This window comes from Manis pentadactyla, chromosome 3, assembly GCF_030020395.1.
Source record: "Manis pentadactyla isolate mManPen7 chromosome 3, mManPen7.hap1, whole genome shotgun sequence".
In the NCBI taxonomy this organism is placed as follows: domain Eukaryota; kingdom Metazoa; phylum Chordata; class Mammalia; order Pholidota; family Manidae; genus Manis; species Manis pentadactyla.
In genome coordinates, this window is record NC_080021.1 from 46,355,927 (window position 1) to 46,371,912 (window position 15,986).

General features: G+C 34.4%; 1 protein-coding gene across 7 annotated transcripts in view; it reads right to left on the reverse strand.

The window, feature by feature from the left end:
* The window catches only part of TMEM67 (transmembrane protein 67), a 60,812-nt gene extending 46,033 nt beyond the window's left edge, over positions 1-14,779 (reverse strand). For 6 of the 7 annotated variants that reach the window (XR_008996242.1, XR_008996241.1, XR_008996239.1 and 3 more), the window contains exons 1-7: positions 14,500-14,778; positions 12,661-12,749; positions 10,960-11,053; positions 7,776-7,875; positions 6,380-6,449; positions 6,206-6,280; positions 1,715-1,777 (exon numbers count right to left, since the gene is read on the reverse strand). Coding sequence is in view for 2 of the 7 variants with exons in the window: in XM_036933053.2 (XP_036788948.2) it covers positions 1,715-1,777; positions 6,206-6,280; positions 6,380-6,449; positions 7,776-7,875; positions 10,960-11,053; positions 12,661-12,749; positions 14,500-14,725 (717 nt within the window). In the remaining 5 variants the exon portion in view is untranslated. Of the gene's footprint in view, positions 1-1,714; positions 1,778-6,205; positions 6,281-6,379; positions 6,450-7,775; positions 7,876-10,959; positions 11,054-12,660; positions 12,750-14,499 lie in introns of all 7 variants that reach the window. The other variant, XM_036933064.2, reaches the window with a different exon arrangement.
* Positions 14,780-15,986: the final 1,207 nt, after the last annotated feature.

Genomic DNA, 15,986 nt, shown 5'->3' on the forward strand with positions numbered 1-15,986 from the left:
GGCAATAAAACATCCACGTATGCAGAAGATTTCTCTCAGAACGGGGGGGGGGGAGGTTCTAAGCCTCACCTCTGTTGATCCCCATTTTCTCACCTGATGGCCCCCCTGCGACTGTGCCTGTCTTAGGTTGTTCCTCCCTTGAGGAATCTTACCCGTCTCTGGCTAACCAGTCATCTTCTGGGGCCATACAGGGAAATGTAAAGTTGGTAAGTGAGAGAGAAGCCTTATTGTTTGAAAAGGTTAGCTTTTTACTTCTTTGCATATTTATGCCCTGTGGCTTCTATGCCCAGCATTTGTCTTGAGGTGTCTTTACCACTTGGAAGAATTATGATACTCGGTAAATTCGATATGTGGCATGAATTCTATTTAAGGGTTGTAATTAGGAAGGAAGAAGAAAAGCTATAGAAGTAGCAGGCGGAAGAAAACCTGGGAAGATTGATTATTTCTTTGACATATCTTCTTGTAGAGTAACTTCAGCATGTATAGGTTTCAAACTACTAATTAAATTGTGCACACACATTAACATAATAGGAGTACAGTTACGTAACCAAAGCATACCTGTAATTACCAGCCATCTCCAGTGAAACCAAGAAAACCAGTTAGGCACCTTAGGCATTTGTGAAAACTTATCTATGATCTGGTGGATATTGTCCAACTGAACTTGAACAGTCTGAGAGAATTCAGAAGGCAACTCCATTTTTATAGTTATTCAAGTCAAACATCACAGTGGTCTTTTTCTCCCTTCCCATATCCAACTCATCAGTAAATCCTGTTGGCTCACTCGTCAGAGTTTATCCAGAGACTAAACCCTTCTCTCATTTCCACGGTACCACACTCATCCACAGGTCTACTCTCATTCACTCAGATTGTAATGCTCCTAACTGGTCTCCCTGTTTCTGTCCTTGCCCCAGAAAAATCCATTCTCCATGCTAGAATGTTCCTTTCAAAACCTGAAATTCAGTCATACTTCCCTTTGCACAAAATCCTTCTATCTTCCTTACAGTGAACTCCAGGTCCCTGCCAAAGCCCTCTCTTCATCCCTGAACTCATCATTCCTCCACTTTCCCTGCTCATTCTGCTCCATCCACTCCAGCCTCCTTCCTGTTTCTTAGTAGAACATGCCAGGGAACTCCTGCTTTGGGACCTCTGTACTTGCCCTGGTCTCCACCTAGAACACTCTTCCCTGGGATTTCACATGGCTCACTCTCACTTGTTTCAGGTCTTTGTTCATATACAACCCTAACAGGAAACATATCCTGACTACCCTGTATAAAAGAGTACCCTTTCCACTCTCTATGCTCTTTCTCCTGGTTTATGTGTCTTCCTACTGCATAGCACCACCTGACATTTATTTCTAATATAATTCCATGATGGATTTTTCTATCTTTTTATGAAATATATAACCTGATTTGAGAACAGGACCTGGCACACAGTAAGTCATCAATAAACATTTAGTAAATGACAGTATGAATCAGTGTCCCCTAACACTCAATTCTAGCTGAATAAACTTGGGAGACATACAATTTGTGTACAATGAAATGTGAAATGAGTAACATTTTCCTTCTTTTAATCTACTAGTAAGGGCTTATTCTTCTTATAGAACATGATGAAGGAGATATATCTACTTAGAAAACTTTCATTATCTTGGGGGAAAAAGTGGTACCATAGTTTTTTCAAAATGAAATGAAATTGTTTTCTAAAAATTCAAACTGACCCAACAAGCAGCTGCTGATGATTGCAAATACTTTGCAAACCATTCTGAAGTAAGAGACATGCCCTGTAAACAAAAAGATGAATTTTAGTTTTAGACTCAAAAGAAGATTCCTTAAATTTACATTATTAGGAAGAGATTAATATGCACATTGTCCAATGGAAAATAACTAGTATTTCTCTTTCACTGTTATGAGAAAAATAAATTCAAATAAGAATATAAGAAAACAATTCTAACCAATGTCAGCTATTACAAATAGGACTTCATTACAAAGTCTGTCATTTTGGCAAAAGACACAAGGAAACAAAGTATATCTGTAATCCAAAAAAATTACTATGCGCATTTCACTAATACAAAAAACAAAGAACAAGGTGGACAAAAAAAAAGAAAAACTTGATACTGATTTAGTATTGACTGGTTAACATGCACTGATTTAGGATCACTGTATTGTGTTAAATTGGCAATTAATAAAAAATAAATATTTATGAATGATTTCTAAGCAACAGGAGATTGGGGATACCCAGAGTAACATTTATAACCTCCAAGTGGTGGTTCTCACACAATGCTGGGCATCAGAATCACCTGTGGAATTTCCTAAAAACAGAAAATGCCTAGTTTCTAAATCAAATCAATCAGAATCTCTTGGAAGAGACCAAAACATGCATGCAATCTGAAAGCTGCAGATACAAACCTCTGGCTAAGAACAACTGCATTAGAGCTTATCTGCACATCTTGCTAAAAAATAAGACAGTGAAAAGCACCATTCAGAGTAGATTCTCTGGGCATAGACCGAGAAGATAAAACTAAATTACATGCAACACAGCACCAGGGGTATCAAAAAAATATAAAATTACATGAATCACTATTCTCATCTCTTCAATAAGCAAAAATTCACATTTTGTAAGAAAAAAAACATTCATGCAACACATCAAAAAACTAGTAAAAATGGAAAGCAATGGCAACAGTGCTTACAAAGTCATGGAAAATGAACCCACAGACAATGCCAGTGATAGAGCTGAAGTTGAGTGATGCCCTGATAAAATAATATGCACACACTTTAACCTAGGAATTTAGAAACACCTAAATTTATCTTGACGATAATCTCTCCAAAAGGAAAAACATATCGGCATAAAATGGTTGAGAGGAATACTACTGATAACAGAAAATCTAATATTCAAAGAAGGTACAATTGTATAATTTCAGTGTATGAACTACAGTGTTATGTACTATTAAAAATTATTATTATGTTGGTTGAGCACAGAAACCAAGGAAGTGCAAAAAGGTTAATGGAGACATGTCAAAATAACACAGGAGCTATCTCAAAAGGAAAGTCCAAATTTGGGGCAATCTGAGTTTTGAAAAGAAGAGTAAAAATAGTCAATTATAACACATTGAATAAACAAATATTTCCTGAGTTTGCAGTTAGGCTAAAAAAAAAAAGGCACAGAAAGTAAAGCACTCTACAGAAGATAGCTAGCTAATGAATGAGAGGAAATAATAGAACTGCAAAGTCATTTTGAAATGACCAATTTAATTGATTCAGGCAAATTGCATCAATGGTTTTTAACATGGATATTTTCATGGTCTCAAAAGTATAGTCTCAGACTAACTTATAGATCACAGTACCTTTACAATGGAGAGAAGCACCAGACAGGCAATCAAATTTAGCATCCTGGGTAAGTGACATTATCTGCCTTTTCTTATGATGCAATGTACTGTATATAACACCTATATAATATTTTTTCAAAAAGATATTTCACTGAGTCTTATCATGAGAAAACCATCAGAAAAATCCACATTGTGGGACAGTCTACAAGAGTCAATGCTGTAACAGCAAAAAAAGCAAAACAGAGCAAGGGTCTAGATTAAGAGACTAAAAAGAGTAATTGCAATGTGAGCCTTGATTGGATTCTGGATTCTTCCTTTCCCCAAAAGAAGGAGTGGGGGAATAAAGGACATTATTGGAATAAGAGGGGGAATTTGGATATGAACAGAGTATCAGGCAATTCTATTATATTAATTTAAAATTTCTTGGATTTGATGTCTGGTAAGTGCCCTTGATCTTAGGAGCTACATAATAAAGTATTTAGAAGTGAAATGTCACATGTCTACAACTTATTTTCAAGTGGTTCAGAAAAAAAAAGTGCACATATGTATGTGTACATGTGTGTGCATATATATATGCATTTATATACACAGAGATAAAGCACATGTGGCAAAACATTAATAGTTGATTAACCTAAGTAAAACATATATACATAGTTAGTGCCTTCATTTTTCAACTTTCCTGTTATTTTGAAATTTTTCAAAATAAAACTTGGGAAAAACAAATGAAACCAAGATGCTAGATCACTATTACTATCTTTGGGGAAAGGCAGTAAGAAGACACTCAACCATATATATGGAAATTCTATACTATTTGGCAAGTATATTCCTAGAGTAGGATTGGATGCCTCTCAAAAAATTAAACCAAACTAATTATGACCTAATTCTGTATTACCCAGAAAAACATCTAACCTGTAATATTCTAATGTGCTTTTCCAATTAGGAAGGTTATATGTTATTGAGTCAACACAAGTACTTCAGTCCAGCTGGCAATTACAGTCTCAACATTAACTAATAAACAAGCATATTCTGCTTTATCAGTCGATCTAATCTTTTAAGAGTTTAATTACTTTAAACCATCCCTTACAACCTGACTGACCTACAAAGGCACTGATAAAACTGAGTTCTTACACCTGCCAAGTTTGAGGATAGACAGAGTCAAGATAGCTACATAATCTTAACTTCATTTATTTACATGTTTCATATTCTGGCAACACACAACCAGTATGAACACCAGTTATAAAATGACTTAGAATCAGGGGTTCCAAACTTGCCCTTAGGAAAGCATCAGTGTTCATGACTAGCATGTTTAAATGAAATACATTAACTAAATCAGATTAGCATTAAGAATGGAACAGCCTTTCCCGGCCCACCTTCCCTTCCAACCAGAGAAGTCTGCAATTGATCTACTGCATTCTGGAAATCTTATTATGCCAGAAAGGAAATGCTCAAAAAATGATGGTGATATGCCAGAAAGATACAGGAGCTAATGTGAAGGGGTTTGACCAAGTCTAGGACAATTTGAGTATCAAAACAAATAATGCATATATTGGATTACAACCATTTTAATAAAATAGGAACACACTCATTCATACAGATATTAATTAACAAATAAACAGGAAAAGTCTTATGAGAAAAGAGTAGGGATCCAGGTCACAGGTCATCTTATAAATTGTTAGGTCTGTAATATTCAAAAGTGTTGAGTTCATGAAAGACCAGGAAAGACTGAGGACTTGTTTCAGATTGGAGAATGAAAAGGGCATGACTTCTCAGACTGGTGATCTGAGGCCAAATAGGAAAATGAGATGATGTTGGGGATTCTGGCAGAATTATTTTTATTTATTTTAAATTTTAAATTTTAAAAAAGGAAAACTGAAGTCCTGTAAGTTTGATAGTGGTATATAGAAGTTCACTATAGTCAGAGGTAGGGGAAGAATGTCCCAGAAGACATGCATCTTGTTACAAATGAGTCAGTTTGGGGGTGATGTCAGAGCTCCCTTTATATTCCCATTTAAACATCTACTTTACTGTTTTGCAAATATTTGGTCTTCGCTTGTGACCCCCACAATATATACTGGAGGAAAGGAATTCTTGCTTTATTCATCAAGAGCCCAGATTCTAACCTTAACATGCCTATCTTCACAGCCCTCCTAATCACTCCCACTTATCCAAGGATGACTTTAGCAACCAGATCCTAGCTTGTCCACTCTGAGCTGGGCTGGCGTACCAGGTATCATCAGTGCTCATTAACTAACTCCTACTTAGTTATCTAACTTCTGTTTTCTTGTATGACCTCTTCAGTTCCAATTCATCCACTTACTTCCCATTTTATATCCCAGACATTGTCATCACAAGCCTCTGTTGCAGAAGCTCTAACCACAGGTTTCCAAGCTCTCATATATAAAATAAGGAACCTGACCAGATACAAATAACCCTCATTTCCCCAGTGATTACCATATACAAGCATGTGCAGTATTATTGTTATAAAATAAAATTATGGAAAATAAAACTGAAGTTTAGAAATGTTAAGTAAGTCTAAGGATAAAAAACTAACAACTGGCAAACCCAGGATTCAAATCTCGAGTAAAATCTCAAGTTTCTGATGCTTTTAACAGTGTTGTAATGTATTTTTTATAGGATCTCTAAAGGACCTGTCCAGATTTAATTGAGCAAATTTTGAGATCCACTAAAAAAGGAATGAGCTAGAAAGTAAAACAGAGAGTAACTGGACTTATACAATATAATGCTGAGTTGTTAGTGTTTCTTAGATTCCTAATTTTTGTTTTAAAATTATTTACACATTTCTCATTTCAGCCCCAAATTAATTACCAAAGGAATAAACACAAAAAGATCTTCAAGAACGGAACAAAAAAACTGAAACATACTCACAAGTTCTCCGTAACGGGCAGCTGAAATTATACGGGGAGGAAAATTCGCTGTGCTGCTGAAACATAATCCCCCGGTCTTCATAAATAAGTAACAAAACAAAACAAAACCCAGTTTATGGAACGGTATTAGCAATATAATTTAAAATACATACTTTATCAATGTGATTAGCCTTACTAAAATGTTAGGTTCTGAACATGTACAGGATCTGTTGGTACTGATGAATGTTGGTTCACAAGGGATACACCTGTCAACATAATAAAACATTTTTTAAATGTTAATCAATTATACTAAATCTTATTAAATTGAAAACTTGTTTTCCTAAATGCTGGATTAGAGAGATTCATTCAACTAAGCAACTGCTTGTAATAAAATTAAAATATTAACACTGATTTGAATAGTTTCATACTACTCTTTGTACTATAAAGCAAGATATAAATAAAATTAAGTAATAATAGAGTATTCTTTTGAAACTACATGGAATGTAAAGAAAAAATAATAGTGAATAGCAAAGACAGTTAAGTCATTCAATTAAAAGAGCCAACAAACTCATAAAAATGAAACCCAATCCATTTTTATAAGTAGTTATATCAAATATACTTTCCTCATTTTGTCTGCCACAAAGCAAAAAGGTAACAGATGCTGAAAAGATACCCATCATCAAACCTACGGCCAAACTTTAAAAATCTATGCATCACCTTTATTTTAGGAAAATACTTATTCATATTAATGAATTACATAGAGGGAGGAAGAGCATCCACCAGACTAGTGGAGACATGATGGGTTTGTATGGGTATTCATTACTTGCAAGATAGAGCAGGTAGGAGCAGGGTCTGGGGTGCAGCACAGAACTCGGACTTGTCTTGAGGAGATACTGGACGGGAAGACTTAGTAGTCAGCCCAGTAGTCAGTATTTGGATGCTACAATCCCTATCAGCCTGAGACAAGAGATGATTCAACACTAAGCGTCCCTAGAGAAAGCTGCTTAAGTATGTTCTACCTTAAACTTGGGATTTGAAAACTGTCTTTAGGGGGAAGTCATCATGTAGGTCTCTAAAAAATTAAAGAAGTTTAGATAAGGATAATATGTTTGAGCTAGAGAGTGGGAGGGGGTATATGTGTGTGTGGTGCATGTGTATACATGCATAAAGGGAGAACAGGAAATGATAGAGAACAGGGCTAAAAATCAGGATTCCTGGGTTATTATTATCATTATACTTATTAATATGCTTTTTAATATAACATTATAACACATAAAGCACAGTACCTGGCATATAGTATGCTGTAAATACAAGTTACCACATTATAGAATATGAAGTAAGTGGTATATCCCCATTCTAAAGTCAAAGAGACTAATTTATTGAGCTAGCCAAGGTCATCAACTAAAACAAAGCCAAGATTTGAACTCTATTCAGTCTCATTCTCTGACCAGCTTCTTTATGTGTTAATATCTCCTTCTATCCTACCTTGGGTTATTACAAGGAGCACGTGATATGACAGGAAAGTACTTTAAAAAGGTACAGATTCTACATAAATATGATATTTAAAAAGTTAGTATCAGCACACTCCTTACCTGTTTCCTAAAGTGTTTGCTACCGTGAAAGAGTCTTCACTTTCATCACAGAGCTTACAAGTTGCTTGAGACAACAATGTTCCATTAACATTTCTTTCCACTAAACAATTTAGAAACAGAATTAAGATATAACTCATAGTCAACACATAAGCTTTTCATACTTATTCAAAGCCACTTTTAATTATTATTCTAATTTTCAAAATACCTTATTTGCAAAAAATGTCGTGTCAGTCACCTCCAAAATAAGGTGTAGAAAAGTGAAGCCTTGCCTAACCCCACATAAAACAATAGATAGTAATTTTCCAAATCATCATAATAAATTAATTTTTTTCCTCAAAAATTTTCTTACCTCTTACCTGTGTGTGTTCCTATTACACTGGGTATGGGGAAACAACTCTTCATAGACAGCTGGTAAGTTTCTGTACCTTAGAGGGCTTTGGTTTGCCAAATAGGGTAGCACCTATTAAAATTTTAAATTCACATAACCTATAGCACTGCAATTTCACTTATAGACATCTAACCTATTTGTACATGTACATAAGGATATTCATAGAGCATTATTTGTTAGAAAACAACCTAAATATTTAAAATAGAAAAAAGGTAGTATATCCAAGCTATGAAATACTATGAAGTGAACTAAAAAGAATGAGGTAATCTAACAGATCATACTGTTAACTGAGGAAAGTATGCTGTAGAACAAAACATGTGGTATGATACATTTACATAAAAATACCACTTATATTTCTTGTGGCTACAATGTATATCTGTACATTAAAAAAAGGAGAAAAAATTGTAGAAGGATACACACACACACACACACACACACACACATCAAAATGATAACAACTACTTTGGGGCTGAGGAAGTAATAATCAGCATTAGGAAAAATGGTTAAAGACCCATAGTCCCAATCATGTTATCCATAATATTTTTTCCATAGTGTTTTATGGTTTTACAAGGTGGTAAAAATAATTTTAACAGAAGTGAAGGTGAACAGTTTGCTCTGACTACCGTCATCAGAGTACCTTCCAGGTGGTACTCAATAAACTGTTCTTTGTAATTAGATTCAAAATTGAGAGGTTTTACTTAAAATTTTTTATTTCTGGCATCTCAAAAAATGGGAAAACCTAGTTTCATGGGACCCATGTTCCTATATGACAACAATCTGGTGAGACTGAGTTGGGGCTAGTCACTGCCCTTCTGTTAAATAAACTTTTAAAATTTATTTTAACTTTTTATCAACAAATATTTGTAAATAAATGAGCAAGTATGACAAGACTTCTACAGATATTTTCAAGGATATATAGAGACATATAAATATATAAAGCATTCCTGAAAGAATATAGAAGAAACTTAATAGTGGTTAAATTTGAGGACTGGGAATGGGAGTGAAGGTAGGAAGGAAAGGACCCTTAGTTTTTATTTGTATTTTTCTATACTATTTAAAGTATAATTTTGAAGTTGAACTTGAAAAAGATAGATAGATATTTTTAAGCTGTAAATTTGTATGTGCTCTTATGGAACTATCTCCAAAATACACTGCAAGTAAACATTCCAAAATATTTGCATATATATGAGCTTTGAAATGATAGAGAAGAAACAAATTACTTCTGGGAAATGAAATAGGTGGGAAGCTTAGTGTTTCACTTTCCATTTTATAGCCTTATTTATTATTTGGTATTTTTAGTACTATGTACTTACTGTGTTATTTTAAAAAATTATTTATCTGTTTACCTGGGTATTTTCTTCTCACATAAGAAATGAGAAGAGCTGGGGGAAGCTGTGCAAGAAAATGGAACCTCTTTCTGCCCACTCTCCCACTCTTCCCCAACCCTTCTTGCAAATCCACAGAATTAAGCAAAAGTTCAAGGAAGCTCTAAGAAACTCACACCATGAAGAATTTTAAGTATGCAATAGTAGCCCCTAAAATGAAACGCTATTTTCACAGCTGTCACCCAACCTTAAGGGGTCACTAGGTATCAGAGCCACTAGCATTCATTTTCAGCAACTCACTAAAACCACAACTATAGTACCAGTGATTTCTGACTGTTAAAGTAATCTCAGTAATTCAGTTCACACTGACTTCTCTGCAGCATTTGAATCTATAGACGATCATCCCCCTTACCCACACTTAAGAAATCCTTTGCAAATTACTTTACCTTTTGCATGTCCTACTTTCTAAGTAGATTTTAAATAAGTCAATGGCAGGGATTTTTACTTCTTTAAAAAATTAGTTTTTGAACAGGTAATGCATAAATAAGGTATAAAAATAAAGACAAATAGGAACTTAAAAGTGAAAATTAAGTGAAACAATATCCTAGTAGAATTAATAGGGTTCCTTTATTTATTTATTTATTTATTCATTTATTATTATTATTATTTTAATAGGGTTCCTTTAAATGTGTAGATTGGTATTGGGAGAGCTGACATCTTTAATCTTCCATCCAAGAATGAAGTATGTATTTGATTTCTTAAAGTCTGCTTTTGTGTGCCTCAATATTATTCTAAGGTTTCTTCAATTAATTTACTGTATACATTTCTTCTAAAGTTTATGGATAGGTGTTTTTTTTCTTTTTTTCTTTTGCTACTGTAGATGAAATCTTTTATTCCTTCATATATTCTAAAGGATTGTTACTTGGATAGAAGGCTATAATTTTTGGATATTAATTTTATATGCAGGCAGGAACCCTTATTGTTTATAATAATTTTAGTAGTTCCCTTGAGTTGTCTAAACATAGAATTAGATCACTGGAAATTAGTGATTTTTACCTTCTCCTTTTAATTTACTCTACAATCTATTTCTTTCACTTACCTGAATGCATAGTTTACATCCTTATCTGGGTCCTGACATTAATAGGAATGCTTATGATTTTTCCCTATCAAGCATCATGTTGGCTTCTGAGTTGAAACATATATATTCTATAATGTTATTTTAAGGATGTATCCATTCAATCCTACATTATTAACAATTTGTTTTTTAAATGGGTAGGGTTTTTTATTTTCTTCCTAGTGCTTGCTGCTGTCTTAAACATCATTGGAGTGCTGTCCAGAACATCCAATGATGTTTAAGACAGCAGCAAGCACTAGGAAGAAAAAAACCAAGCTATTTCAGTGAATGTCCTTATCAAAAACAAACACAAATGAAGATTCATCACTACCATTTCATAAAGACTCTACTTCTTACCTAAAATATGGCCAGTGGGACAGTGGCATTTTCCTTCTGCCGTTAAACCACCAGGGCAAGAAATGCAGTTCCAGCCATCTTCAGTAACACCTTTCTAAATTAAAAAAAAATTATTTTCTCCATCTATATTAGCTTTTTCCTTCTTAACTGATTATGTAAGTTCAAAAAGCCACAACAGTATATAACTTGTAGTCAATACTCAAATAAATCATATATGCATGAGTCACATAAAAATTTCCTGGATAGCCCATTGTGCTTACATTCTAAAATAAAGCTATACATTACTAGGTACTGACTACTATTAACTCTAGGCAATAGTTCTTCATAATTTTTAGTTCAAATGAGTCCTTACTTTCAAAGTAGTACTATCATTCAGTTTTTCCATTTACAAAGATAAAACAACAAAATTCAACAGTATTTAATCAACAGATAGCCAATTAATGGTTTAGTTTAACTTGTTCTTAAGTAATTATTCTAATTTTTAAAAATCCAAATATATTAGCTTTTATAAATTAAGTTATAATTCAAAATGGATGAATTTTATGGTATATAAATTATATGTAAATAAAGTTGTTAAATTAAATTATAAGGATATTTCCTTCTACCCATTAGTAGTTTGTACTAGTAAAGGTTTTTGGTAAAATATGACATTATTCCAAATTGGGATTATTATATTATATGGCTTTTCCTAAACCTGGGATAAAAATACAATAATTGTATTACATACATGGACATAATCAAAACTAATAGAGAACAATGGTAACAGCAAAACAATACCAAAAATTATTTTTAATTTTGGTTGAAAAGACTGGGTATATCAAGAAATGCTCCTACACTTGGCAGCATAATTATTATAAAGGGCCATTTAAAAATTATGACACTTTAGCAATGTCACTGAAAAATAAATTTGTCTTGCCATTTCATATTAGTAGCTTTTTATGACTGGTAATTCAGCTAGGGTAAATATTTCCAAAAACATAAAATAAGTATCAAGATGATCCTCAAACTTATAAGTATTAGTCATAAATTAGGAACAACTGGTAACTTTATATTAAATTCCCAGATTCAATTTTTTAAAATATAGATAATGAGAAGAAACATTAAAAGTCAGAACTGACACACAAAGACTCCTAGTTATCCAAAATGATTGGAAAATGTGTTTCCATTAAGAATCATTATATATAGTAGCTACTAATTTACTAATTTTCCAAAAATTATGATGAAATAAGTAACAAAACAGCAACAGACAGACATTATTTAGCTATTTAGTATGAGGCAATTGGCATTTCATGAATGGCACACCTTACATATCGTTTTGAACATGAATTATTATATGACTGTTGACATGTTATAGAAAACTGAATTGAATCTGTACATTAGGATACACACATCCCAAATTGCTCTATATACGTATACTTATCTGTTTTTATCGCTAAGTTTCTTTATGAGAAAAAATAGACATGCAAATTTCCACAACTTTGTGGGTATTTTTGGGTTTCAGATTTTAAAAAGTAAAGAAATACATGCCCGTTTTTTCAAAGTTTGCATAAAATTTCACGGACCTCCCAAAATTTACTCTAGCTTAATAATTTTAAAGTTTGTGGGAAAACATTAGAGTATATTAAGTCATAGTTTAAAAAAAAAAGACATTTAACTTACTACTTTTTACAGTAAAATTATTTTAAAGTAAATACTTCATACCATATTTTCTGGGCACTTTTTACAAATAATATCAGGTCCTCCATTATTGGAGATCATCTGAAATCCTGGTACACACACACATGAAGTTCCTAAAAAGAAAATGCCAATTTTGACCTTGGTAAATAAAAACTCCAAGATCAGGACATTTTTAATAGTTATTAAAATCTTGAAAAGCGGTACGGTAGTAAGAACAATACTCTGGAACCAGTACTGCCTGGATTCAAATACAGAAACATACTCCTTGGGTTCTAATCTTAATTCTGCTACTTAGCTGTGTTTCCTAGAGCAAGTTACTGAACTTCTCTGTGCCTCATTGTCACTTTGGTAAAATCGGGGGGAAAATTACCTACCTACCTCATAGGTTAAGTATGAATATTAGTTTATATATGAAAAGCTCTTAGAAATGTGTCTGGCAAAAGGAAGGTTTTGTGTTTGCGACTATTTTAGTGTAAGAATAAATTACTAAATTACTCAACTATTACACTAATAATCTATTCATTAACTGCTATGGAAAATTTACATTTCTATTTCACCCAACCATAAATATACATCCAAGAATTCAAATTTACTGTCAAAACAAAATCTTATTAGGAAAATTACCTTGATTAAAATAATTTGTTTTCCTCTGCTTGGACAGATAGTAACTATTATATGATAATTACTATTTAATTTAACACATAGGCAAAGATAACATTCTCTAAGGAGGCAATAAGTGGAAACAGGACCTATAGAAATTTAGGTAGAATGAGTATGATATCCGGATTCATAATTATGAAACTAATACTTTACACTTTAGAGTCTGTGAAATGTTTTCTCATTCATATTTCTTCATGTGAGAAGCCTGACCTGTCCTGTATGATTCACGCGAGGATACATCAAATTTAACATGGCAGAAGGTGATACCATGCGTGATCAAACTGAGATTGAAAACATCTTTAAGAATTTTTTTTACTTTTAAATAAATTATTTTAAGTTTATCTTGAGGTGCATACATAAACAAATTATAGATGGATTTTGACATGTGTATATACCCCCATAACCATCGCCCAAATCAGGATTTCATATATTTTCACTAACTTTTTTTTAAATCTTAGATTTTAGAATATGGTAAACGTCATATTCAGAGCAGTTTCAGTGAGAACTAGGAACAAAGAATAGATGTTTCAAAAAATTTTTGATTTATTCTAAAGAGATGTAAGGTCAATTAGTAACTTTCAACAATAAAAGGCCTAAATTCTAAGGAAATATATTATTCCACAATGTATAATGGAAATGCACAGGTGGAGACTGAAAGCAGAGACAGGAGTTCTTCCCCCCACCCCAGTTTAGGTGACAAAACATTACACCCTCATCTGGGCTTCAACTTCCTTATCGGTAAAATGAGAAGACTAGACCAGATCATGGTTAAGGTCCCTTCCAGCTCTACAATTCTAGGATTTGGGGCTATCGAAGTTTATAAAAGCACCAATATGCATTCCCTTCCCAACCCGTCCTGTCATCTGCTCCTCCGTACTTCAGCTTACTTCTCTGTATTTTTTCCACATTTAGTGGTCGACTTTCCAGGTGCCTGCCTAAAGACCCCTCGGATGAGGAGTCCCCGGGGAACTAGCGCTCAGAAATTATGGCAATGGATCACCGAGTAGCAGATCTCGGGGTTCTCCATCCTCATTTGTGTGCAACCTACAATCCCCCAAGAAAACCCTTTCTCAGGCGTTGGCAATTAATTTTCCTGAAACTTTCTTCCCGCAGACGAATAGGTGTTTCAGCGACGCCAGGGACTTGGGGCAGCACCAAGGCCAGAATGTTACTTTGGCCAAGGCCCACCCGGAACCTTCTCACCTAGGGAGTCCCGCCTCTGGTTGGCTCCACAAGGAACACAGGAGAGCGCGGAGATATCGAAGTACTGGTTGTGGCCGCACGTCTCCGGCTGCCGGAAGGGGAAGGAGAAGGTCTGGGCCTGTGAGACTCTTGGGAGGTCTAACAGGAGGAATGCAATCACAGCAGCGGCCGGAAAGATGGACCACGCCGCCATTGCCAGCCTAGTTCCACCGCGGCCCATCACCATGGTGCAGTCGCCTGAGGCAGTGCCGTCTCCGTTACCCCATCAGCCTCTGCAGCAACTCCGCAGAGCCGATTGGACAACTCCGGCCAGGTTCCGGAAGTGTCTGCACACGCTGCCTGGTTGCTAGGTTGCCAAAGTCGCAGCCGACTTGCTAGCCCGAGAAAGGATGACTTAGAAGTCGGCTAACCATAGAGTCTGGCGGACGCGACCGGCAATTTAAAACGATTGTTTCAAAGTTGGGGACGCGACCCGTTAGCGGAAAGTGAAATCAATTTAGGAGGTCCGGAAATGGAATACACAGCAAAGAAAATATCACACAAGAGTATTGTTTCACTAATTTCATTAAACTGTTAGATGATGTTTACATCAGAGTTAATCCAGACTAGGCCATTTTCGTGTTAAAGGAGACATTCCAACAATGTATGTGTCAAAAAAAAAAATGAAAAACAGTTATGACATATGCTCAAGCACATAAAAGCACTGAAAAAGGTTTTCCTGCCAGACCTTTCTCTGTGTTTCTACTTTTTAAGTATAGGAAATCATGTATATACAATGAGATCATTTTTACCACATTGTGAATAAAAAAGGAATCTAACTAAGTCAAATTTACACATATATGAACGTTGTTTTTCGAAGTAAGCAGCCTTGGAGACTGTTAGTCCAAAATATTTTAGAATACCTTCAAAGCCAATTATAGGTCATAAGGAAAAATTTCTTAATATTTAAATCTCACTTCTATTTTTGTTGTATTTTGTTCTCCTCCCCAACTCCCTCATCACCAATAAAATCGCCTGGCATATTTTTTAACCACCTTATTCATCACTACTAGTAGCTTGAAACAACTTTCGGTTTTCTCAAAAAACAGATTTCTAATGGAAATGATTTGCCACTAAAGGAAAACACACAAACACATATAATCTCAATGCATGTGGAAAATAACATCTAAGGAAGTTAGGTAACTTAAACCACCAGCACTCACTCAGTCACGAATATCTATGACACAGGAGGGCTACGTTCTGAAAACCTTTCCTTAAAAGAGGATTTCTAAAGAATGTTTTTGACTAATTACCATGTTGTTGGAGTGTCTAGTTGGAAGTGGAAATCACTTATCTGAGTAAGATTTTTTAAAAACCATGGGGCTATATAAATGTTAATGGGGATCCAGAAAGGATATGGTCAGAACAGTTGAGATTAATTTGCAAAAGCTTCTTTCTATGGGTAAACTTTAACTCTAGTCTTCCCTAATGAAGTGTATACTGATTTA